We start from the raw sequence: 24,649 nt of genomic DNA on the forward strand, positions 1-24,649 counted from the left end.
TCCGTTTACATTAGGATGGAAAACTTCCGCGTCCCACCTACACTCAACACACCTGTCAATCTAGAACAAGTAACCTTGAGGTCTACCCTGTGTGCACGCATGGAGAAGGCACTTAAAATGTTGAGGTCAGCATGTTAAACTTTCTGGAAATACTGTAACTAGCGCCCCGTTTACTTCCTTCACTGTCCTTTCTATAATCTCTTTCATTTTAGTCCGTGTTTATGGGCTGGCACAAGCTCTGGAGAACGTAGGTTTTTGTTTTGCTTTGCTTTCAAGGATTTATTTATTCAGAGAGACAGAGGCAGAGACACAGGCTGAGGAAGAAGCAGGCTCCATGCAGGGAGCCCGACGCGGAACTCGATCCGGGTCTCCAGGATCACACCCTGGGCTGCAGGCCGCACTAACCCGCTGCGCCGCCAGGGCTGTTGGAGAGAACGGATTTTATCCTATTCCCAGTGTCTAGCACATACTATGGTTTTTAAATGGAACTAATTCCATAACTGGTCTTATTTAGGAATGGATCTGTTGTTAGAGTCAGGTTTCTGAAATCTATAGCATCAATACTGAATCTCTTTCTCTCACATTTCACAGGAAGCTAGACTTCTTAAAGTGTAAACTTGGATAAGTCTGAAATTTCCTTGACTGGCTTGATTTAAATTGAATTAGAAGAATTTTTGCACAGACAAAACTTCAAATGCTTTTTCAGAAAGTAACCATCTTTTCATTCTCTACTCTCTTCCCTTCAAAACAAATGTTGCAACTTCGGAGTTAGTTAAATAATCAGAATTCTAGCCCCAAATTAAGTTCTTAATGACATGAAACACATTCTTTGCTCCTATTATTTATTTTTTTTTAACATTCAATATATAGAACATTGGCATTTTATTTTAGAAATTACTTTGTCAACTTAATCCCTAATTCAGGGTTAGGGTTACAGAAAAGTTCTTCAACAAAATATTTCATACAAGATGTCTATGTGATACTGATATCTGGGTAATATACCTTATTTGAAAGACAATTAAAAAAATATTTTATTTATTCATGAGAGCCACACAGAGCCCTGAGGGGAGCCTGATGTGGGACTCCATCTCAGGACCCTGGGATCAGGCCCCAAACCCAAGGCAGATGCTCAACCACTGAGTCACTCAGGTGTCCCAATGCACATAAAGGTTTTCAAATGCTGTAGCATCATCTCACTTAAGGCCATAGTTACTCTGTTCCCAAGTCCCTGAGATTCTGTTTGAGGGGAGCGCTAAAAGGCTGTGTCCTCTTCTATGTCCACAACTATAGGAGCACTCTGATGCAATTGGCTCTCCAAATTTCAAATAAGGGGTCAGAGCCAAGGGCCAAGACTTCAAGAAAAGCCCCAGAAATTCCCTGCACTCAAAAGCAGTTTCAGAGTTTCACATTTCCCAAAAGATGACAGAGCTAACTATAGTCTTCCAAATCCTGTCAGTTGCTTTAAATTATGGTTATAGTATAGTATAGTATAGCTGTGGAACCCTTGAGCTTTAATAACCAGGTGCTTGAATTAAATCATGTAGCTCCTCTTGGGTTCTGGCATCTGTAATCTCTTCACACTGTCTGTATTCCACAGCTATTTTACCACTTTCTGTAATAAAGTTAACGAGGATCAATTCAGAGTTTTTCTTGTTCTAAAATGTGCTGTACTGGGTGTTATGCTATATGTTGGCAAACTGAACTCCAATAAAAAAAATAAAAATGAGATTGCTGTATACAATAATAGAACCCATCATTAGATATTCTTTTGAAATTTAAAAGCAGAAAATAAAGCATTTTCCTAGAAGTTTTCTCATCTCACACTTCTGTTTTTATCATAACTATTTTTTTAAAGACTTTATTTGAGAGAGAGAGAGAAAGGGAAGGAGAGAGAGAGTGTGAGCACATAAGCAGGGGGAGGGGTAGAGGGAGAGATAAAAGCAGACTCCCCACTGAACAAGGGAGTCTGACTGTGGGGCTTGATCCCAGGACCCTGGGATCATGACCTGAACTAAAGGCAGACACTTAACTCACTGAGCCACCAAGGCACTCCTCTATCTCAGTGTTTTTTTTTTAATTTTTATTTATTTATGATAGTCACACACACAGAGAGAGAGAGAGACAGAGACACAGGCAGAGGGAGAAGCAGGCTCCATGCGCCGGGAGCCCGACGTGGGATTCGATCCCAGGTCTCCAGGATCGCGCCCCGGGCCAAAGGCAGGCGCCAAACCGCTGCGCCACCCAGGGATCCCTCTATCTCAGTTTTTTTTTTTTTTTTTGTTCTAGAATTTAATTTTATTGTAGTACATTAAGAGTCATGTATGCCAGGAAAGCCAGTAATATTCATAAGCTTAGTAGTTCACCACAGTTTTAGAAAGCACATAATACATTCAAATAAGGCATTACAGAAAGTTTTGTAAAGAATTAAATGTGTCCTGCAATCCTTTTTAAAAAAAGCCTTGGTCCATTCTGAAAGATCAACATTGAATTTTTAAAAATCAAAAGAAAAGTTTTTTCCCACAAAAATACACGAAGAACCACTTGCTGGCATTTATATTTTGAGTGCCTGGGATAACAGGCCGGTGTTCAAAGGCAGTTCATAACAGGTTGTACCAGGACTCGTTGCATCTGATTTAGCACCAAGTAAGAGTAAATATCCCACTGAAGATGTAGCTGATTTTTTCATCCACCTCTCATCGCCCCACTCTTCCTGCCAGGCCACAGGACATAAGCACGCATCCTTGTTGCCCTACGAAGAAATCAAATTCTCTTCGCTTTTAAAGGGCTACTTACTCAGGCTACACACACAGGTGGAGTTCTTGCCCTGCTGACGGTGGCAGGGAAAGCCAGCAGCTGCCCGCTGCTTTCACTAGGAATAAAGTCCTTCAACAAACTCAGTTACCTTCCTGGTCCTTTTTAACCTCTCATGTAAATCCTTTTAATTGCTACTAATTTGATTAGTTTACTAATTGATTGTTTACTAATTATGATTGTTAAGCATGTCAGGGAAATTCTCCCCAGGCATAGCTGATCTATTTCTACTTCCTGAGGACCCAGTATGCTTGCTTTTATGTAGGGCCATGGGTTTGCTTTTCTTCTTGTATTTTGTCACTCATCACAGCAGATTTTACATAGTGATCAAAAAGAGAAACTGGCAAGTAGATCCTAAAGCACATACTTATACTTCTAACCTGAGCAATAATCTGAAAACACAAGACTAATTACATTTTCTGTTGATAATTCAACCTCACTGCTTTTGTAAGAACTTCCAATGTCAATTTCTAATAAATCATTTTTTTCAATACACATGTTCTCAAAACCTGTCACAGGAAAGTAATATTTTCCTATATGCTAATTTAACACAATTTTATAGCAGACTGAAAATTCTGAATAAACTGAAAGTTTGTTTATGACATAATAAATACAGTATATACGGTTAAGTTTTTAAGTTTCTTACTGTAAAGGCAACAGTGAATTTGCATCCTGAAACTAATCTGCATATCTGGTTGCTTGTTTTCTAGAATTTGATAGTGTTTCACAAAACCATGTACCACAGTGCTAACGATGCTGGGTTTTGGCATCAGTCTACAACACATTTCTCTGATGAGCTACTTTACCGAGTGACATGGAAATGTTTTTAGCTTCTCCAAAGAATAAGAAAATTTTTTATCAACCACTTAAGTCTTCTGAACAAAAGTTAATATTACTACCAATTGCTCTTTTAATTAGGACATCTGATGTTTTTAAATTACATACCCATAGAAGATACCCTGGGTAGACAAAAAGATGAATCTTAGTATCGGACTCATTTGGCCCATTCTTAATTTCCAGAATGAAATCAGTAGAAGTGAAACTAATATAATTTTCAAAGAATTCATACATGCCAGTCTCAGAACACGGAGCTTCTAAATGCACAGGCGAGGAGTCTCTGCTCATCTTACTGGTGATGTACACTTTGCCTCATGGAGTAACCGATGCTTTCTGGTTTATTTGTGGAACTTTTGTTTGTAGGAAAGCATACACATGGGGCCAGATCTTGTTGGTTTCTGTTCCAGAGAAGGTTTCCAATACTCCCTTTTTCCGGTAATATTCCAGGACCGGCTGTGTTTGGACTTCATAAGCCTTGAGTCTCTTGACAACCGTCTCTGGCTTGTCATCATCCCGCTGAATGAGAGGCTCCCCTGTCAGGTCATCAATGCCCACGGCTTTGGGAGGGTTGAATTCGATGTTGTAGACTCGGCCGCTGGCCGGATGAATCCAGCGCGCGGTGAGACGCTGCTTAATGACTTCAAAGGGCACGTTCAGATTAATCACTGTGTCTATCTGATAAGCTCCGTCCAGGGCTTCTGCCTGTGGAAGTGTCCTTGGAAAACCATCCAATAGCCAGCTATATTGGGTGAGGTTTTTCAGCTCATGAAGGGCCAGCCGAGTCATGACACCATCCGGGATGAGCTTCCCTTGGTCAATGAAAGTCTTGGCTAACACACCAATTTCTGTGCCCCGAAGCATGTTGTCCCGGAGCAGGTCCCCGCTGGAGAGGTGCTTCAGCGCGAAGTGCTTGGTGATGCGCGACGACACGGTGCCCTTGCCGGAGCCCGGCGCCCCCATGATCACGGCGCGCAGCAGCCGCGCGGACGCCCCCATGGCCGCCGGGAGCCGGGGCGCGGGGGCTCCGGCCTGGCTGCGCGCTCGCGGGGCTGCGCCGTGCGGGGCGGCGGGCGGACAGCGCTGCGCGCAGGGGGCGGGCGCGGCGCCCGGGCGCTCCCGGAAGTCTCTATCTCAGTTTTTAAAAAGATTTGAGAGAGAGAGAGAGAGAGAGAGAGAGAGAGAGAGAGAGAGAGAGAGAGAGAGAATGTATGTGAGGGCACTGGTAGGGGGAGGGGCAGAAGGAGAGGGAGAGAATCCAGAGCAGATTCCCTGCTAGGTGTGGAACCCGCATTCAGGGCTGGATCTAGGACCCTGAGATCATGACCTAAGCCAAAATCAAAGGTCCAATGTTGGACGCATCTAGCCACCCACAAATCCATCTCATTTACTGATAAACCAATCACACTTAAAAAATCATTATGCTGCACAGTATGCTTTAATATCTGATATCTCTATTCTGTCTCATTACCCCCCCTTTTTTTTTACTAAAGATTCCTGTATATCCTTAGATTTTTTTTCCAGAATACATTTAAAAGCAGTTTGTCCAGATCCCCTCCCCAAAGCATATCTTCCCCCCCACCAAAACATGTCTCTATTTACCTATAATCTATCTACCTACAAAGATACAGATAGATATGCAGATACAGACATAAATGTACGTATCTTCAAGAGATTTATTTTTAAAAAATTTTTTTATTTATTTATGATAGGCACACAGTGAGAGAGAGAGAGGCAGAGACACAGGCAGAGGGAGAAGCAGGCCCCATGCACCGGGAGCCCGACCCCGGATCCCCAGGATCGCGCCCTGGGCCAAAGGCAGGCGCCAAACCGCTGTGCCACCCAGGGATCCCTTCAAGAGATTTCTAGATGTTACCTAATTCAACACCAATCTTGAGGCTGGATTAAGTATCTTTCTAAATCTGTGACCCTGTCTCTCGTAATAACTATTTTTAAGGGTATAGTTCAGTGGCATTAAGTACATTCACATTGTTGTGCAACCATTTCCAGAACATTTTTCTTTTCATGTGCCCAAACTGAGACTCTGTATCCATTCCACAATAACTCCCCATCCCACCCACAGCCCAGCCCCTGGCAACCACCATTCTTCTATTCTGGAAGCCTTTTGAGATGATCCCTTCCCTGCTGCTTTCAATCCAGCTGGAGTCCAGTTTTCCTCTCCTTGCAGATACAATATACAATACTTTGGGGAGAGGGCGGGCATGCATCTGAACACTTTATTGGCAGAAACAGGCCTATGTACCTTATAGGCAATAAAATTTCCCTTAAGGCAAACTAGAGCTACCAGACTTTTTAGCCGAAGGAGTTTTGAATGTGTATATGGATACCACAGCATATTAGGGCAAGTGTTGGCATATTAGGGCGAGGCCAACAACCCAGACGTTTAGTTTGGTTCTTAAAGGTTGTCAGAGTTGACAGCTAATGGAGATTCCATCTGATGACCACAGAAGTCAATCTACACTGGAAGAGCTGCCCAAGCTGGAAACCTGTGACCAATCCAGGGACAGGGTCAACTCTTACAAACAAACAAAGCTTCTAATACTTAGCTAAGATTTCTTAGGTTTTTTTTTTTTAAGATTTTATTTATTCACTCATGAGAGATAGAGAGAGAGAGAGAGAGAGAGAGAGAGAGAGAGAGGCAGCGACACAGGTAGAGGGAGAAGCAGGCGCCATTCAGGGAGCCCGACCTGGGACTGGATCTCAGGTCTCCAGGATCAGGCTCTGGGCAGAAGGTGGCGCCAAACCGCAAACCACCAGGGCTGCCCGGATTTCTTAGTCTTTAACACTCAAGACTCTGAAGCAGGGGAGCAACTATTTGGGGACTCTCTACTAATTATAAAATTGGCAAAAAAAAAAAAAAAAAAAACACAAAAAAATGGAGCTCCTGGGTAGCTTAGTCTGTTGAGTCTCTGATTCTTGATTTTGGCTCAGGTCATGATCTCAGGGTTGTGAGACTAAGCCCCACATTGGAGTCCATGCTGGACTTGGAGCCTGCTTAAGATTAGCTCTCTCTTCCTCTCCCTCTATGCCTCCCCTGCCTCCCTAAGAAAATAAATAAAATAATATTAAAAAAATAAAATTTCATTTGAGCACAGCCTGTAACATTCACAGCACTGTAGAACTCAATAGGGAATACAATCAACACTATTCAATAGGATGACCACTTTCAAGGTTCACAAAAACATAGTTGATCATTACATCAGAATCATATTTACTCAATATGTCAGTGCCAGAAACAAAAACTGAAACCGAACTGATTCAAGAAACATAATCTAATAAATTCTCCAAGAGGAAAACAACAATGATAAGAAGTTGACATGTTTTGTCTGCTTACCATGTTCCAGGGATAGTTCTAACCTTTTTATATTCGTCATCTCGTTTACTCTTACAATATCCCCCATGATGTAAGTTGAATTACCTTACTTTGCAGATAAAGAAATAGCAGCCTAGAGAGAATAAATACCTACAAATTTGACTCTAAAACCTAAAATTGCATAAGAAATCTAGAGACAGACATGGACAACAGATACCCAAAGCTTCTAATCACTATATCACTACTTTGTGTTATGGGCAAGCAATCAAGAAAGAAGATTGGGTCAAACACTTCCTATGTGGAGGCAAGTCACTGTATATCTATACACTGGGGACAAAAATATTTGCTGTCATTTGTCTCACACATACAACAAAGAACAAATTTGAGACTGCCGCTTTGGAAGCATTTGGTGAGTAAAAGAATATGAAGTGTTTTCATCCAACTAACTTTTCAAAATGAGTTTATTTGCTCAAGGAACATGAAGTACCTTAAGGACAAAAAAAAAAAAAGAACAATGAAGCAAGTCTTACCTAAAACTGCAACCAACAGTTTCTGGAATGCATCAGACATAGCCTTCTTTATAGGAAGCTTCTGGGTTGTTTTCCTTTTCATCAGAAATGATAATGGCCCTAAATCCAAACAAAACAAATGAACTTAAAAATTCTAGCTGAATAATAACTGATTTTTATTGATGTATGTTTAAAAGGAAAGTGCATCCATGATTCTTAGATCATTATCCTGGCAACTAAGGGCAGGCATAACACAAGAGTTTGGTGGAATGGCTCTGCTGTAGGTGTATCCTGGAAGGGCACATTCTTACTGCCCTGGTCTCTCCCATAAGTTCCTGAAGTACCAGAAGGGAGATGCAAGCCAAAAAGGTGGCACAAATCTCACATCACAGATTTCAAATGGACAAGTTGAAACTCTACTTCTACAGACCCTACCTACTCTCCTGTGCATCAAGGGCTGGAATCACACAGTAAGAAACATTTGGTGTTAGTGCACATGACCTGGTCTCTTCCTACGCATCACCCACAGGAGCCTATTTGCTAACAGCCCTGTCCCTGCCTTAAAACCCTAAAGCTAGGGACACCTGGGTGGCTCAGGGGTTGAGTGTCTGCCTTCAGCCCAGGGCGTAATCCTGGGGTCCCCGGGATCTACTCCCACATTGAGCTCCTTGCATGAAGCCTGCTTCTCCCTCTGCCTATGTCTCTGCCCTCTGTGTGTGTGTGTGTGTGTCTCATGAATAAATAAATAAAATCTTCAAAAACAAACAAACAACCCAGAGCTTAAGTGCTATGAACTCTGGGAAAAAAAACAGTATCAATCGGAATACCTTTTCTAGGAATCTATATTTGTTTCTTTGCACAGCAGCCCTTTTATAGGAGGCAAAGGACTGAACATTTACACAAGAGTTTATTTAAATCTTTAGTTGATAATTTTGCTGGCATAATTGAAGGCTACAAGAGATCTGAATTTGAAGGACTAGGACAATTTTAGCACAAGGCAAATTCTTAACCAAAAATAGGAAAAATATTACTTCCCTCTTCCTAAACTTCTTGGCAGAAAGTCAGCTTTTGAATTTTAAAGCTAAAAGTTCTTTCAAGTATTGCCTATGATAAAACAAAAACAAAAACAAAACAAAACAAAACAAAACAAAACAAAACAAAAACCCTGTATTGTAGGGCAGAAAAACTCCACCCAGGGCTTTCCCAGCAAGGGGAAAGACTTGATGATATATCTGAAAAGATGAGTTTTAGAAAGATTCTACCTCCACTCCACTCTACCTCCACTTCTACCTCCACTGTAAACAAACCTTCCTGCAGCTTATCCAAAGGCTCCTGGACCATGCCAACTCCAAGATTCTTACACTCATAGGATGGCAACACCACCTCTAAAGCACAGAAGAGTTGCAGGCTCTGCTTCTGAAGGGGTTCCGTGGTATCTTCATTTTCCCTTTCTTCAAGGTCAGAAAGATCCTGAAGCTGTTGGGATTTTCAATTAAAGGTCCTTCCTAGGATCTCAAGATGTTTTCTTATTAGAAATAAAAACTAAACTCCAGCAAACCTAGCTAACAGTTGAAGTATCCTATAGCTTCAAAATCAAGTAAGACTTGCAAATGAACTATAGATATAGACAATTGTTTTTTATTCTACACCCTACAAATATTGGTGAAAATTATGGACATCACCACCCAAATCATTGAGAGTATTATTAATTTTAGGTGGCAGGCCAATGTTGAGGTCCTTCCACTTAGAGGACTCACATCTCCCCACTTCCAGTTCTCTCTTCTCTAATGTCCAAAATTTCGATGTTGAAGTGAGTCTGATTAGTCAAAGAAAATCTATAAAGTTTGCCTTGATGATCCTTTTTGACCATCCATTGAAACCAAAATAATAATTTGCCAATTCTTGGCATTGGGAGCTATTTAGGGCAAGGGCCTGATGTTGAACCGCTTTATGTTTGGTGCCAAGATGAACCTAAAGACATGAGAGAGAGACCGAAAAATATCACAACCTGCCACATAGGCTAGTTTTGGATACACCCGAGAGTTATCAATACCTATTTCATGAACTGATTGTGAAGATTAAATAGGGAACAACATTGTAAGCAATGAGCTCATAGTAAGCCCTAAATGAATGTTATTTATCATTGTTAAGCTACAGTACTGTTCTGCATCATTTCTAGGGCCTCTGATTAATTGGAAGATTTCCTTCACCTCTAGTGGTGAGAGTGATGATGAAAGCAAGGAAGCCCTCCAGAAGCAAATGACAGGGTTGTAGGTGAGCAAAGGAAGTAAATTGTTTTTGTTGTCCCATCCTGTAGCTCCTGTCTGAGAACACAACCTGAAGAGCAGACAAGATGGACCTAACACGGACAAAGGACCTTAATCTACAACACTCTTCTCCCCAAGTTACTAACCTGTTAGAACAAGGAATATACATACTTCTATAAATTTTATAAGCAACGAAACAATTAGAGGTTATTTGCATTAAATAGCTCCTTTGAGAAGGCCAATGCCTCCAGTGTTAACTCTAAATGACTTACATTCTGTGGTGAATTTCTTACATCCACTAGTTTAGTCTTAAATGCCTATGTCAACTTTAGGCAGGATGTAGTATATTAAATATTCATAAATATTTAAATATTGCAAATAAAGTCATAGCACTATTGTTCTTTTTTAAATTTTTTTTTCTTTTTTAAATTTTTTAAAGATTTATTTATTCATGAGAGACACACAGAGAAAGGTAGAGACATAAGCAGAGGGAGAAGCAGGCTCCCTTGGGGAGCCAGATGCAGCACTGGATCCCACAACCACAGGATCACGCCCTGAGCACAACCACTGAGCCATCTAGGTGTCCCAGCACTATTAATTCTTATTTTTAAAAAAGATTATTTATTTATTTATTTATTAGAGAAACAGAGAGAGACAGAGACACCAGAGAGAGACAGAGAGAGAAGCAGGCTCCATGCAGGGAGCTTCACGTGGGCGGCGCTAAACCACTAAGCCACCAGGGCTGCTCTATTAATTCTTCACTGTTTGTTCCTCCATCCTTCTCTATCACTAGTTTATAAGCTCCTTTAGTGCTTGAAGGAAACATATCTTATTCTTTTCTCATTCCTAGAACCAAGTACATTCTGTTGTTGATTGAGCGAATGAATGAAAGAATGAGTGATAAGAAAATGAAATTACTTTCTCTAGCTGAAGCTGCCTGCTGGGAAGGAGAAATGAAGACAAACTTTTAAATGTTGGGTGCTGCAGGGGAGGCTAATAGTGAGGCATAGTGGAGCTGTTCTGGACAACAAGGAAGCTTCAGAAGGGCCCTGAGCCTCCGAGTAGGAGAGATAGCTGTCACCTTGGATAAGCTTGCCAACCAATTTTCTTCATGCTACTGAAAAACGTTCTCAGGTGCCTTAGACCTTTCCTTGATTTATTTGGTTTAAGACATTATTTTTTTTTCTGTATTTATAAAAGGCAAAAAACAACAACAAAAAGCCCAACCAGGAACTATGTGTAGTTGCCAAAGTATTAAAGAACACATAAGTAAACTGGCTAACAATTTTGGAAAGCAGGAGTAATAACCCAAGGTTCTGTGTTAAATAAATAAAGAGGGTGCCTGGATGGCTCAGATGGTTGGGCACCTGCCTTCGGCTCAGGTTGTGATCCCAGGTTCTTGGGATCAAGTCCTGCCTGCATCAGGCTCCCTCCTCAGCAGAGAGTCTGCTTCTCCCTCTCATGGTCTCATTCTCTTTCAAATGAATAGGTGAAATTAAAAAAATAAATAAATTCACATAATAGTAAATATAAGCAACACTCTTCTTGTGAAGATTTCCTAAAATAAGAGGCAGCATAAAATGACACGGGATTCATTTTTTTAACGGTTTTATTTCCTTATTCATGAGAGAGAAAGAGAGAAAAACAGAGACACAAGCAGAGGGAGAAGTGGGCTCCATGCAGGGAGCCCGATGTGGGGCTCCAGGATCACGCCCTGGGCTGAAGGCAGGCGCTAAACCGCTGAGCCACCCGGGGATCCCCGACACCGGATTTAACATCAATTGGGGGTTGATCTCTCGCTTCCAGTTTTTGTCATGAACCCTAAGTAAGCCACTTAACTATCCTGAGTTCGAGTTACTTCGTGTAAAAAAAGGAAAAGGAAAACAAGTAAAAGAAAAACACAAAAACGACACAGCCACCCAAGGAAACCAGAGGATCGATGTAGCAATGCACCCGAAAGCATTCTGTAAATCAGGAGAGCTCTATGAATGCTAGTCTGTTGTCACAGAATTCGGCACTTTGTGCCAGCGGAGTTAGGAATTTCCTACTTGACCCACCTTCAGTGGAGAATTCTGAAACAGATGCTTCTCGTGACATGCCCTTTGTGCTCTGTGAGCATCCCTTGCTGAATAAAACTTGATGATGGCACAGAAACCAGGGCGGGCCACTGCCGCGTTTGGGAAGACTCCTACCGAATACAGGAGGCCGAACTGGGAGAATGCTGTGACCAGAGAGCGCTGCGGGCTGGTCCCGCACCAAATACGTACATGAAATTTCACGCCCAGAAACCAAAACTGCCCGTTCCCTTATATTCCCTAAACCCTCTGCACAGGCAACCCAAGCACTTGTCACTTCGCGAACAGGTTTTCCTCTGGAACCCTAAGATTCGAAAAGCATTAGAAGGCAACAGGCGCTGGCTGTGGAGCGCTGCCCCTCAAAAGTCTCTTGGGGCTGAGCGGCCGCCGAGGTCCCCTCTAGAACCAGGGTGCCTCTCAGCGGAGACTACAAAGCGCTGAGGGGTAAGGCCAGTCTCCAGGGCTCCCGTCACCCGGTCACCGAGGGGGCGGCCTTCTCCCTGCCCCCTCCATCCTGGCTCGGCTCCCGGGCAAGGCCTCGGCCGAGGGTCCGGACTTAGCTCCCACACCAGCAAGGTTTTATCCCTCTCGGTGGGAACCGCAAAAGACACCGACTCCGCCACCCTCGCGTCACTGCTCGCAAGGTGCCCCCGCGCTGCTTCAAGAGAGGCGGGGCCGGGGGCGGGGCCGGCTCGGCGGGAGTGGGGAGAGCCCCGCCCCGCCCCGCCCCGCCCGCCCTGGCCCCCCACTCTGCGCGGGTCTCTAACTCTACTTCCCCTCCCGCAGCCCCACCGCGCCAGAGTCCTAGAGCTTCCTTCTTCTCTTCGAGTGAATTTTTAGGGTAGAGTCCAAAGGGTGAGCTTCCAGGATCCCAGCGTACGGTCATCTTTATAGCAACTGGCGTCAGCGGCACTGCCAGAGAAGATGTAGAGTCCCAAGCAGTTAGTAGTTACCTACTGACCTTTAAACATGTGCATTTCTCCGGTCGCCTGGCTGGCTCAGTGGTTGGGGGTTTCCTTCCGCGAGGGCTAGGGCGTGATCCCGGGATGCCAGGATCCGTCCCACCTCGGGCTCCCCTGGGGGAGACCCCTTCTCCCTCTGCCTACGTCTCTGCCTCTCTCTGTGTGTTTCTCATGAATCAATAAAATCTTTAAACATTTTTTGAGATTTCTCAACTCCGTGTGGGAAATGATCTCTAAAGATAGAATACTTTGGCTTAATGCTTTCAGGAGGCACACCTGGGTGGCTCAATGGTTGAGCATCTGCCTTCCGCTCAGGGTGTGATCCTGGGGTGCACGATTGAGTCCCACATCAGGCTCCTTGCAGGGAGCCTGTTTCTCCCTCTGCCTGTCTCTCTGCCTCTCTCTCTCTCTCTCTCTCTCTCTCTCTCTCTCTATATATATATATATATATATATATATATATATATATATATAAAACAAAATCTATCCCATTTTATTATCCTAAAAATATGACCTTCATTTTTCATGCTAAAAAATGTTTTATGAAGAGTTGCTGATAGAGGATAGTTTTAATGAGTGCTTTTACCTGAGCTTTAAAATAAAAAGTTGGAATTTTTTTCCAACTTTGTTGATGTTTTACTGGTCTGTGAAATCCAAGTGAAGGCCCAGAAGTAGGGATATCAGTGGCCCAAGTGGGACAGTTTAATCAAACAGTGTTGTTAGCTATGCGCAGGACATTCCTCCAACTGCCCCTTTTCTGTCTTTGCATTGTCCTTATGCACGTTTTACTCCGCATTAGCACCTTCAGATCCCAAATAGAGATGCCTTTATTTTCTTAAACATCTAGATTTTAGCCCATTCTCTGAAAGCACCCCCAAATCATTGGCACCTGGCACCATCTCTTGACCCCAGCCAGCACTACTTTCTCCACCTCAATATACAAGACCCTTAGCCCCAACCATTATCTTCTTCGGAATCTTCTTTTACTCTGAAAGTAGTTGGCTTTGGAGGAATAACCGGGATCCTGATACTGTTTTAAACCAAAAATTGTAGATTTTATTACCCATCTCATTATCCATTGTATTCATTGTATGTATCCACTCAATTATTATACCCATTGGTTGAGTATGTCTCCGCTTCTCTGGGTAGCTTATAAACACCTCAAGAACAATAGTTGTGGTTTATTTTCCTTCTTCTAGTGCCTGCCACACTCTTAGGTACTGGAATATATCTAGAATTAAAAATGAACAAATCAACACATTCTTTGCACAAGGAATGCTTTAATAATTATCCAAATATAACAACTTCTTCATTGTGGTCCTCTTGGTTTGCAAATGAGAGTCAGAACCAGAGGCCTGGGCCCAGACAGGTACAAGGAGGAAGCCCGAGAAAACCATTTATTCCTGGGGGCTATGGTCAGGTTTATTGGTAAATGGGAAGGAAAGAAAATAACCTGAAGCAGAGGCAAGAGGAAGGAGAAATGAATTCCTGAGTGAGAAGAGGAGCTCTGGAATGACTCTACGGCAGCCCTGTGTCCTGTCTCATCCCGAGAAACATCCTGTCATCCAGTAGGAGAGTGGCCGGCCTGCACAGTGCAACCTCCATGCTACCCTGTGGAAAGAAAACAGATTGGTTCTTGTTTTTACCACTCAGTAAGCTCCTTCTGCACCTACATGACCCAGATCTTAGAGCAGTGCTCAGAATCCCCTTCATTCCTAGCTCTCTGCTTTGTCCCCCCTGGCCCTCTGATTCTTCCCTTAAATTTCCCCTATCTGTGGTCTTTGTCCTCTACTTCCCCCACCCGATATGCTTCCACATTTTCAAATCCTTCTCTTCCTCTGAAGTAGGAGAGCACCATTGTAGAAGGATGAAAGATACTAAATAAATTAAAAGGTAAATAAATAAATAATCAATCTCAGGTGCAACCATTGACTCTTCCTCCAGAACAGGTCAGCCCTCATAGCCATCAGTGTCCCTTGTGCGTGGTGTTTCTAGAGTAGGCAAGGCACTTAACTCCCTCCATCCTCACAGACGCCTGGAGGCCAGTTGTAGTCAACTGGCCAGTTGTATATACAGCCAGTTGTATTCTGTGTATATCTGGTTTGAAGCTCAGAAAAGTAAAGTAAACATCCTAATGTCCACCGTCGTGGACAAATGCTGACAGGGGCATTTACATTTACAGAAAATGTTGCTGCCAATTAGCGAGAGGGGACCCTGTGGCAACCATGAAGGTATAGCTCAATTGCTCCCAGGCCTCCAGCTGATGGAACCAAGCAGGGATCTGCATCCAAACTGAACCAATCAGGTTCTTTATCCCAGGCACTTGGACAGGGACTAAGCCTAGGCAGTCTCTGTTGCTGCTCAGGACATTAGCCCATCCACTTGGGGCAGCCAGAGTCTGTGCTGTGGAATGTGGAGCAGAGAATGCTGCTCTCTACCAAGAAAGTAGTGAAGCAAATGCACCAGGAGGCAGAAACTTGCCAGGAAAAGCTGGCTGACACTTTCCAGCTCTGCTTCCATTACCTTCTGAGGTCTAGCCGCACCTGTGTAAGCTCAGTGAGACACCTTGTGCCCTCAGGATACAGCTCCCTCAACTCACTTGAGTTACTTTGTTACTGCATCCAAAAGAGTTTTATTTATTTATTTTTTAAAGATCTATTTTTTTTAAAAGATTTTATTTATTCATGTGAGACACACAGAGAGAGACAGAAACATGGGCAGAGGGAGAAGCAGGCTCCCTGATGTGGGATTCGATCCCAGGCCCTGGGGGATCACCACCTGAGCTGAAGGCAGATGATCAACCACTGAGCCACCCAGGCACCCAAATATTTATTTATTTATTTATTTATTTATTTATTTATTTATTTATTTAGAGAGAGACAGAGAGAGAGAGAGCGAGCACCCTAACGGGGTGAGGGCCAGAGGGAGAGGGGGAAATCCCAAGCAGACTCTGTGCTGGTGTGGAGCCTGACATGGGGCTTGAATCATGACTGTGAGATCATGACTTGAGTGGAAATCAAGAGTTGGACGCTCAACTGACTGAGCCATCCAGACGCCCCCTCTAAAATAATTTTAGTACATCAGAGAAAGACCCAGATCCTGGGTATTGTAAGTCAGAGTTCCAAGCCCTGCCACTCTCCCACATTTTTCTAGGCTATAAAGGGGTCTAGTCCTTGCCTACTGTGCCTTTCTCTGTCACTACAACCTTCCCAGTGCTCTGGCTGCTAACTTAGTCCCACAGTGTTCTCCTCACCAGTTCTTCATACCCCCTGCTCCAGAGACAATCTTTTTTTTGCACAGCTGATGGCTGAGAGAAGATTGAGGCTCAGTACATCTGGAAGGGAGAGAGAGAGAGAGAGAGAGAGAGAGAGAGAGAGAGCACACCTGTGAGAACAGAGGACTAAGACTGAGGCAAGCTCTCTCTCCTTGGCTTGTCCCTGCGCTGGCATGTACCCCCCAGGGGCTGAGTATTTCCAGATTAGGCAAAGCCTCCCTCCCAGAGGCCTATTTAGACATCCCCACAATGGGGATAGGGAGTGGCCTGGGTTCTGGCAGGAGGCACAGGACAACTGTTTACCCCCATACTTCCTAGTCAGGGTAGATGGTAGTTCATGCCACGTTTGAGGGTTTCTAGGGAAAGGAGATGTCAAAACAGGCAGCATAGAGACCAAGGTATATCTTGCCTGATCAGGGAGGCTCTTCAGATGAAGAGTCTCGGGATATGAATCAGAGTATGAAAGAGGAGAGAAGGTCCAAGTCATGGACCTATGGAGCCTCCTGGAGCGGCTCTGAGGTGGGCAGTTTGCACTTGGCCTTTAATCAGACATTGGCCAAAGTTTTTACTTGATGGTTAGAGTGGAGCCTTCAGGGCCACCAGCCTGGAATTCGGCACTGGTTCTATGAGTCTCAGTTTGCTCATCTGAAAAGTGGGCATAATAGTTTCCATCACATGAAACACTGGGTAAAATGGGCTCTGCAGGTAAAATGGTTAGTATATAACACACTCTCAAGAAATGTTGGCTGCTGCTGTTGCTCCTGCTCTGCTATTAACTATGCAGAGCTTTTCTAGAACCCGTACACCAAAGAATATGCTAAGTGGATGGGCACTACAGCCACTTGTCAAGTCCTCTGCTCAGCAAAAACATTCCTGGACTCCATGGGCAGTCCCTCTGGGGACATTCCCAGGCCTTGCATAGGAATAGAAGTCTTGTGAGTAGAGCTTCCCCACCCTGGAGCCCTGGCCAGACCTTGACAGTCCTCGTGGCAAATGTTTTCTGAGTGACTCCTGTCATCATTGCACCAGTAATGGCTGTTGATCTGGAAGCTGCCATCTGCGTTTTCATTTCCCTTCGATATGTTGAATCTGCTTTCCACAAAAGCCAGACATAGCCCTTCAAACAGGGAGAAGAGGGTTTTTAGAAGAGGGTTTTATGTTTTTAAAAGAGTGTTTTTTTTTGTTTGTTTGTTTTTAGGGTTATTGAGCTGAAGGAGGAGGGAGATGGAGAGAGGGAGATCAGGAAGCGGAAGAAAGACAAGAGGATAGGCACTTTTACGGAGGGATATTGAAGGTAGACAGGCATTCAATTTTCAAAGAAGTGAGACTATAAATGGCAAGCAAAGACATGGGTCTCTTTGGGGCCCTTTACAATTACTGTCAAACAGCCAATCCCTTTGGGCCTGGTACCAGAACTTAGAGGGGATGTGTATCCAAAAAGCCCAGGAAATTATAAATTATAAATGTTAACAAATGGGCCTGGGTGCCTCCTGAATGTCTAGATACTCTGGGGGAACTTGGCTCTCTCAGTTCAAGGGCAATCAAAATGGTCAAAACTTAACGATCCAGCACCTACAAAAAGAGGAAGCAATTCAAAAGCCTCCAAACCCACCTAGCCATCAGCTTCCCCAGGATCCACTCACCTACACTCTTCCCGACATGTAACATCACGTCTAGTACTGTGTTCCCTGTGTTCAGTACTGGGACTAACCTGCAATCAGCTCTGGCTGGGAGGAGCTCCGGGTGAGGGTCGTCTCTAAATGCCAGGAAAACCTTCATGGGCATGGGTCTGTGACCACAGCCAACCCCACATAGTGCAACCCCCTGGGTTTCTACAGATTACAGTCCAAAAGGCAGTGATAAGCTTCCAGTGTCCCAGGCTGAATGAGTAGCCATCCCTCACCTTCCAGGTATTTGGATGATAAGGTACCATTGCAGCAGCCAACACAAGTAACATAATATGAATGCTAGAAACACAATCCTTGAGGACAGGTGCAGGAGAGCAGACATTCAGGAAAACCTCTTGAACCACGGGACATAGATCTCTACTCCTCCACACTTACTTACCATCTGAGGCCCTGTACCAATGGAGCTACTCAGTAACTACCCGGCTCTGAAAAAGCACCTGGATTGGCTGTTGGGGGGCAGCAGGTGGGGCTGGCAAGAGACTGCACTAAGTTTTCAGATCAGATGGGGACCGCATTAAGGGAAGAATGGGCACAGAGCTGAGAGGAAGAGATGGGGGCATGGAGGCCTCATTTTAAGAAGATTGGGTTGGGGTGGTAGGAACTGGGGCGGCAAGAGTCGGGGGCAGTTTAGCAAAGATGAAGTGTTCTCAGGATGGCTGCAGGTGGAAAGAAAGCATGTGGTGGGCTGGGAAGTGAGGGCTTGAGTCGGTGTGGACAAGAAGATGCATCGAAGACTTGGGATAGGGCAGAGATCAGAGCTATCAAGAAGGGGGTGAGCTCAACAGGGCATCCGCTTGGATGGCAGGCATTGAATAAGGGTGGGTGGAGGTGGGTGTTAGGGCTGAGCAGACCTTCCGGGACTGGGATAAGAAAGCTGGGTCAGAAAAGGGGAAAGCCATAGCGGTGGGGCTCAGGGGAGGTTGGCGTGGAGCACCGGGATTGCCACAGGGGTTGAGGGGTGAGGATGTGATGCCTCAGAGGGCGGAGGAGGGATGTGTCTGCGCTCGGGGTTGGAACTGGACTCCCAGGGGGTCAAGAGTGTGGCTGCATTTACGCGACGCCAGGGGCGAGGGGGTGGGGGTACGTGCTGGGCTCGGGTCCCCGTCGGGAGAAGATGGAGGGGGCGGTCAGCAGGGGCTGTGCGGGCTGAAGGCTCGGCTCCGAGGGGGTAGGGCGCGGGCTTACAACGGGGAAGGCAAAGGGTTCTGAAGCAGGACAGCGCAAAGGCGACCAGGGGTCGGGACCACGGAACGCGCCCGCCGCCCGTTCGCATCTCGACCCCGCCCCCCTCCCCCCTCCTCCCCCTGACCCCGGACTCACCAGAGCGAGCGGGGAGGGGGCGGGGTCGCTCCTGGCCGCTGCAGCCTCTCAGCCTCCGACCCGACGCTCCGGCCTCTCCGCCACCGACGCCCGGAAACTGCGCTCGAGGCGCCTGACGCCAACCCGGCGGTTGGGCGCTCGGCCCCGCCCCCGGCCCGCGGAGCCAATGGCGGGGCGGGAGGAGCCGCGGGGCGGGGCCAACGTTCCCGAAGCCGAGTTCCCCAACGGCCAGCGGGTGAGCGGTCTGGGAGGCTTGGACTCCACTAAGGGGAGAGGGAGATCCGCCTGCAGAGGTGAGGCCACTAAGCGAGGTCACCGACCTAAGAGGAGCTTGGCCCAAGCCCCGCCTCTAGCAGTGTCTGCGTCAGACTAGATCCCGGCTTCTGGGTCCGTGATCTCGCCTGGCCGCAGCGCCATGCGTGTAACGTTGGCCTCCTGAGGGGTAGGTTCCCACTGGTAAAATCAGACCAGTGACGTCTACGCTATTTTTGCCTCCCTGAGGGCATGGGCGCTGGTGGTGCTTGCAGCCCGGGGGCTCTGAGGGAAAAAAGTATACGTGTTTTGACCCTATCTTGTACCAACAGGGCGTCTTTAGCTCACCGCTCCCTCCTCCTCGGGACTTTCTCAGGTACCTGCCCATCAGCCCCTGAGGCACAAACCTGGAGGATCTGGTTCTTCTCATCTAGCCAGGTACTTGTGTGTCTGCTTTCCTCGGTAGAGTTGACATTTCTTTTGCAGGTGGACTCAGAACAAAAGGTCCAAAGTGTGTGAGAGGGGGGATGTCTGCTTTGGTCACTTCTCACCTGCAGGCTTTGGTCCAGCGGGGAGCGTAGGCCTGAGTGTGGGGACAGTGCCCAGAGGCAGAGGTACTACTAACTGCATGTCCAGGGGGACTTTGGGAGTATTTATAGGGCTGGCCTGGGAACAGGGCACCTCTTGGAAGCAAGCTCCACTGACCTGGGCCAGGGGTTCTGTGACCGTTTCTGGGAAGGTTCGGGTTCAGTGCCCGTTGCCGTTTATAAAAAAAAATGGCTGGTGGAGATGTGGCACCTGAGTGTGTGGGGGCTGCTTCTCTGGTAATAATCTCTCCGGGAGTGAGAACCACTTCTCGGTTTCAGACTAGATGAGGCTGAGTGCATTCAGTATGGGTAATAGTTGAGGACGGGGAGCCTCGGTGTCCATCGGAAGATGAATGGAAAGAAGAGGTGGTTCATGTATACAACGGAATATTCCTCAGCCATTAGAAACGACAAATACCCACCATTTGCTTCGACGTGGATGGAACTGGAGGGTATTATGCTGAGTGAAGTAAGTCAATCAGAGAAGGAAAGGGAGGTGGGCGGGGGGTGGGGGTGACTGGGTGACGGGCACTGAGGGGGGCACTTGATGGGAGGAGCACTGGGTGTTATTCTGTATGTTGGCAAATTGAACTCCAATAAAAAATAAAAATAAAATAAAATAAAATAAAAAAATAGTTGACGTGTGGGTAGCCCGGTTGGCTCAGCGGTTTAGCGCCACCTTCAGCCCAGGGCCAGATCCTGGAGACCCGTGAATGAGTCCCCATCAGGCTCCCTGCATGGAGCTTGTTTCTCCCTCTGCCCGTGTCTCTCATGAATAAATAAATAAAATATTTAAAAAAATAGTTGAGGAGGAAGTTAGGAATAAAGAGATAGAGGCAAAGTATTTTCTGGGTGTTGAACAAGGTGGAAAGTAAGGGATTTACTAGGGAAATCCCATTTCCTAGGCAAAAGGATAGTGTTTCTGGTAATAATTAGCACATTCAATACCATCAGTGTCTTGACTCAAGCATGCCCTCCCCCAAATGGAGCAAACAAGCAATATTCCTCAGTTCTTCCAGTTTTAGTATGTGTGCTGCCGAAGTGAGCACTATTCCTCAGTTCTTCCAATGAATTTTTGCACAGCCACTGTCTGCAAAAGCTGTGGGAACCCCACATAGTAATCTTTTGTCTGGTTTTTCAGGAGCCCAGCCCTTGTCTCTTGGTCTTCTCTTACTTCTCCGGCCTCTCAGCCCCACTGCTTGTCTTCCTCTCTTCATCTTGCTCTGGTGCACATTTTTACCATTCATGGGCCATGAGTCCACGAGGTAGTTTCCAGCCAGAAAAAAAAATTCACACTGCTCTATCATTTGAACAGTAATAAAGTCACATGCAAAGAGAAGAGAGCTTGAAGGTTATCCTGGAAGAGGCAGCTTTTATCTGAGTCTTGCAGGTGGATAGAGGAAGGGGCATTGCAGGTGAAGAGACTGGCAGAGAAGTGGCTGGTGGGTAGGAGTGCAGGCTGAGCTCAGGGGAGGTCCCCAAGAGTGGAGAGGAAGTTGGACTTAAGAACAGAGTAAGGGGATGGGGCTAGGATGGGAGGGGAGATAAAGACAGATTGGATGAGGGGGGAAAGGAAGGATGCAGACACAGCTGGAGGCCTGTGCAGGAAGGGCTCAAACACTAGCAAACTCAGCTCACAGGCCACTGGTCTGTCAGCTTAGATTTCAAGAACTCCACAGACTTATTTAAAAAGCCAGGTAGGAGAACTGCAGGTATCTGAATTCCCTGCAGACAGGTCCAAGGTGTAGATTCCCGAACCCCATCCCTTCCCTGGAGAGTCACTCTGGGATGGGGTCCAAGAATTTAGGCCTAACCACCTCTGCTGTCCTCTGCCCTCAGCACCAGCGGATCCAAAGCATAAGAAAATATAAGAACCTTTGTCTTATTTTAGGAGCTGAGGGGTAAGGGATTATTAACATTTGGGCAAAAGAGAAGCTTCTATTGTTTGCTAGATAGGAATTGTGATTGGTCCTTGTCAACCACTGGGAAGGTAGGTTGCCATTGTTATCTTCAATAGCACAGATAAGAAAACAGGCTTCAGAGAGAGGCTAAGTAACTTGGGGTCCCAGGGCCTCAGAACTAATAAATAAATGGTAGAGGGAGGACTGTCACCCAACTCTAATTCTAATTAGAGAGTTAGCATAGTTCAGTGGCAGAGCAAGTGGGCTTGGTAGGCGGTAATGCTTAGGTTTGAACACCAGCTCTACCCCATACTGTTTACAGGACCTTCCCTACACTAGTGTGGGCGTTCAGGACAACCAAGCAATGTGAAGCTATGGTTTTCACAGGCCCCTTGAGATATAGCCCTGAAGATTGGCAATTAGAAAACAGAAGTAAAGGCACAACACACTATGGCCTCCTAGCCTCAGGCAGAGGGGCCAGAGGGTGTGACTTCAGGTAAGTTCCCAAAACTATCTGAGCCTCAGTTCCTCATCTGTAAATTGGGGAAAATATCAGTTGACCTGAGGATTAAGATAATATCCTTAGGAGAGTTTCTGGCCTGCTGGAAGCACTTGAAGATGACTAGCTATAGGGCACCTGGGTGGCTCAGTTGGTTAAGCCTCTGCCTTGGGCTCATGTCATGATCCCAGGGTTCTGGGGTCCAGCCCACAACAGGCTCCCTACTGAGTGGGGAGTCTGTTGCCCCTCCCCTGTGCCCCCACCCTCGCTCGTGCCCTCACTTGCTCTCTCAAATGGATAAATATTTTTTTTTAATGATTTTGTTTGTTCATGAGACACACACACACACACACACACACACACACACACAGATGCAGAGAGACACAGGTAGAGGGAGAAGCAGTCTCCATGCAGGGAGCCTGATTTGGGACTCGATCCCGGGACTCCAGGATCACGCCCTGGGCTGAAGGCGGCGCTAAATCGCTGAGCCAACTGGGCAGTCCTGGATGAATAAAATCTTAAATAAAAAAAGAAAGACTAGCTATATTATTATTATAGTTTGGGCTAATTCTCACCTTCCCAATCCAGTCAGATCTGTTTTTAACTGCTTTCTGAACACTGGAGTGGGAGCTTTTTTTTTTCTTCCATTTTTTGAGAGCCTTTCTTATTTGAACCCCAGATATATCCTTACTTGGCAGCTGACTAAAGTCATCAAACAAGGACTAATGCAACCATTTCTCTCAAAAGTGGAATAGCTAATGTTCCCCCTGGATTCTGTTGTAGGAAGTTGGTTCTTCCCACTCTTTTAAAATATGGCAATTAGAATTAGGTGCCCTATAGCTAGTCATCTTCACTGCCCTAAAATATATTTTCCACCCACATGCCCATGTCTGGAATTCAGTGGTGATGGTGGCATTCTTTAGGATTTATCCTGGCTCTCTTTTTAATTATTAATTTGTCAATTATACCTCAATAAAGCTGGACAAAAATAATGAATTTTTAAAATTCCCCAATAGTTATTATTATTATATATAGTTTACAGTTCAAATAGTATGACATCAAATGGTGAGGAAACATAATGACCCACAGCAGTTTCTTCCCCTTGACCATCCCCACCTTCCCTCCTGAGCCAGCTCTCTGGGCATGCTTACTTCTAGCTGAATCTTCTGGTGCTTATCTCCCCACCTATCTTGGTAATTCTAGCTTTGGATTTATCCATTTTAGACACTGTCTGTGGACTTCCTATTATCACAGGCAAGGAGTTAGTTCTTTAACACCCCTGTCCGTTCTTGGGGTTTAGTTATGCCACTCTTTCCTGATAATTGATAGTGTTTACAGAATTGTGATTATGTAACTATTGTTCGCCTCCAAGATACAGCTCCAAGCAACCCAAAAAGATGACTTTTGAGGATGGGCTTTCTCTACTTTGGTGTAGAGTTAGAATGATGAATGACCATGTTTGCAGTCTTGGAGTCTGCGTCCTTCAGAGCCTGAAGCCAAAGGAAAGCACAGTTGAGGGATAGATGGGGAGAAGATGACTTGTTTGAACCCTAGATGCAGGCAGCTTTAAGTACTTAGGCTTCCTGGTTATATAAGCTAATTCACTGTATGACATTTTTGGTTCAAACATATTTTAGTTGGATTTCTTTCACTTGGAGCGTACAGAGCAGTGACTGATACATATGGTCTTCATAAATTTGGGTAAGTTATACAAAACGTATATGTATGTATATATTTACGTATGTATATGTGTATATGTATATGTATATGTATGTGTATGTGTATGTGTATATGTATATGTATATGTATATGTATCCTGACCAGCACAGCTCACGACACTAGGTTCCCTCTCCCTCTGCTTTTATCAGCCAGAGCCTGAGGTAGCTTGACATTGAATAGTACCATTTAGGGACTGGAGGAAGCAACTTACCATGAGTCACTGCCCTAAAATATATTTTCCACCCACATGCCCATGTCTGGAATTCAGTGGTGATGGTGGCATTCTTTAGGATTTATCCTGGCTCTCTTCAAGTGGTTCTCCTTTGCAGTGAGAAGTCTGCAGGGAAAGGCAGCATTAAGGTAGAGCATCTTGGGCCAGGTCTGCTTTTGCCCTGAGATCTAGCAAAACAGATGATGAGGGGGCCAGGGACCTTGTGGAGCCATGGGAGCTCTGATGGTCAATTTCACTGTTCTTCAAATTGTCCCAAGTCCACGCAGATCCCCCACTAGAGTCGTGCCTTTTGACAGCCTCCCTCTGAAGATATTTCAGGCAATCAGAATCTTTCCAGTTTCAAAAGACCTATAGAGAAAGAAATTTCACTACCCTGTTGTTTAAG

At 45.4% G+C, this 24,649-nt stretch overlaps 1 protein-coding gene, 1 long non-coding RNA gene and 1 pseudogene across 51 annotated transcripts in view; 1 reads left to right on the forward strand and 2 right to left on the reverse strand.

Annotated features, from left to right (window-relative positions):
• LOC144286882 (uncharacterized) overlaps positions 1–24,649 on the forward strand; it is a 131,937-nt gene that overhangs the window by 53,989 nt on the left and 53,299 nt on the right. For 35 of the 50 annotated variants that reach the window (XR_013354825.1, XR_013354829.1, XR_013354832.1 and 32 more), the window contains one exon: positions 19,659–20,382. This is a non-coding gene — a long non-coding RNA (uncharacterized LOC144286882). Of the gene's footprint in view, positions 1–19,658; positions 20,383–22,136; positions 22,311–23,950; positions 24,015–24,649 lie in introns of all 50 variants that reach the window. The other 15 variants (XR_013354830.1, XR_013354793.1, XR_013354801.1 and 12 more) reach the window with 9 other exon arrangements.
• LOC144286876 (GTP:AMP phosphotransferase AK3, mitochondrial pseudogene) lies at positions 685–4,705 on the reverse strand (annotated as a pseudogene).
• On the reverse strand, positions 14,053–19,491 carry LOC144285377 (uncharacterized). Its single transcript, XM_077850480.1, has 5 exons — positions 19,456–19,491; positions 19,075–19,423; positions 17,040–17,183; positions 16,059–16,126; positions 14,053–14,403 (listed from the first exon to the last, which is right to left on the reverse strand). Exons 1-5 carry the CDS (start codon positions 19,489–19,491, stop codon positions 14,311–14,313), a joined length of 690 nt encoding a protein of 229 aa, XP_077706606.1. The 3' UTR covers positions 14,053–14,310.

The sequence above is a fragment of the Canis aureus genome, chromosome 16, assembly GCF_053574225.1.
Source record: "Canis aureus isolate CA01 chromosome 16, VMU_Caureus_v.1.0, whole genome shotgun sequence".
Classification (NCBI taxonomy): domain Eukaryota; kingdom Metazoa; phylum Chordata; class Mammalia; order Carnivora; family Canidae; genus Canis; species Canis aureus.

Coding starts and splice junctions, on each gene's coding strand:
- LOC144285377 (XM_077850480.1), bottom strand. CDS start 19,491: ATGGCGCTGCGGCCAGGCGAGATCACGGACCCAGAA. Junction 19,424..19,455: donor GCGAGATCACGGACCCAGAA/GCCGGGATCTAG, acceptor AGACACTGCTAG/AGGCGGGGCTTGGGCCAAGC. Junction 16,127..17,039: donor TTGCCACGAGGACTGTCAAG/GTCTGGCCAGGG, acceptor TCTCCCTTCCAG/ATGTACTGAGCCTCAATCTT.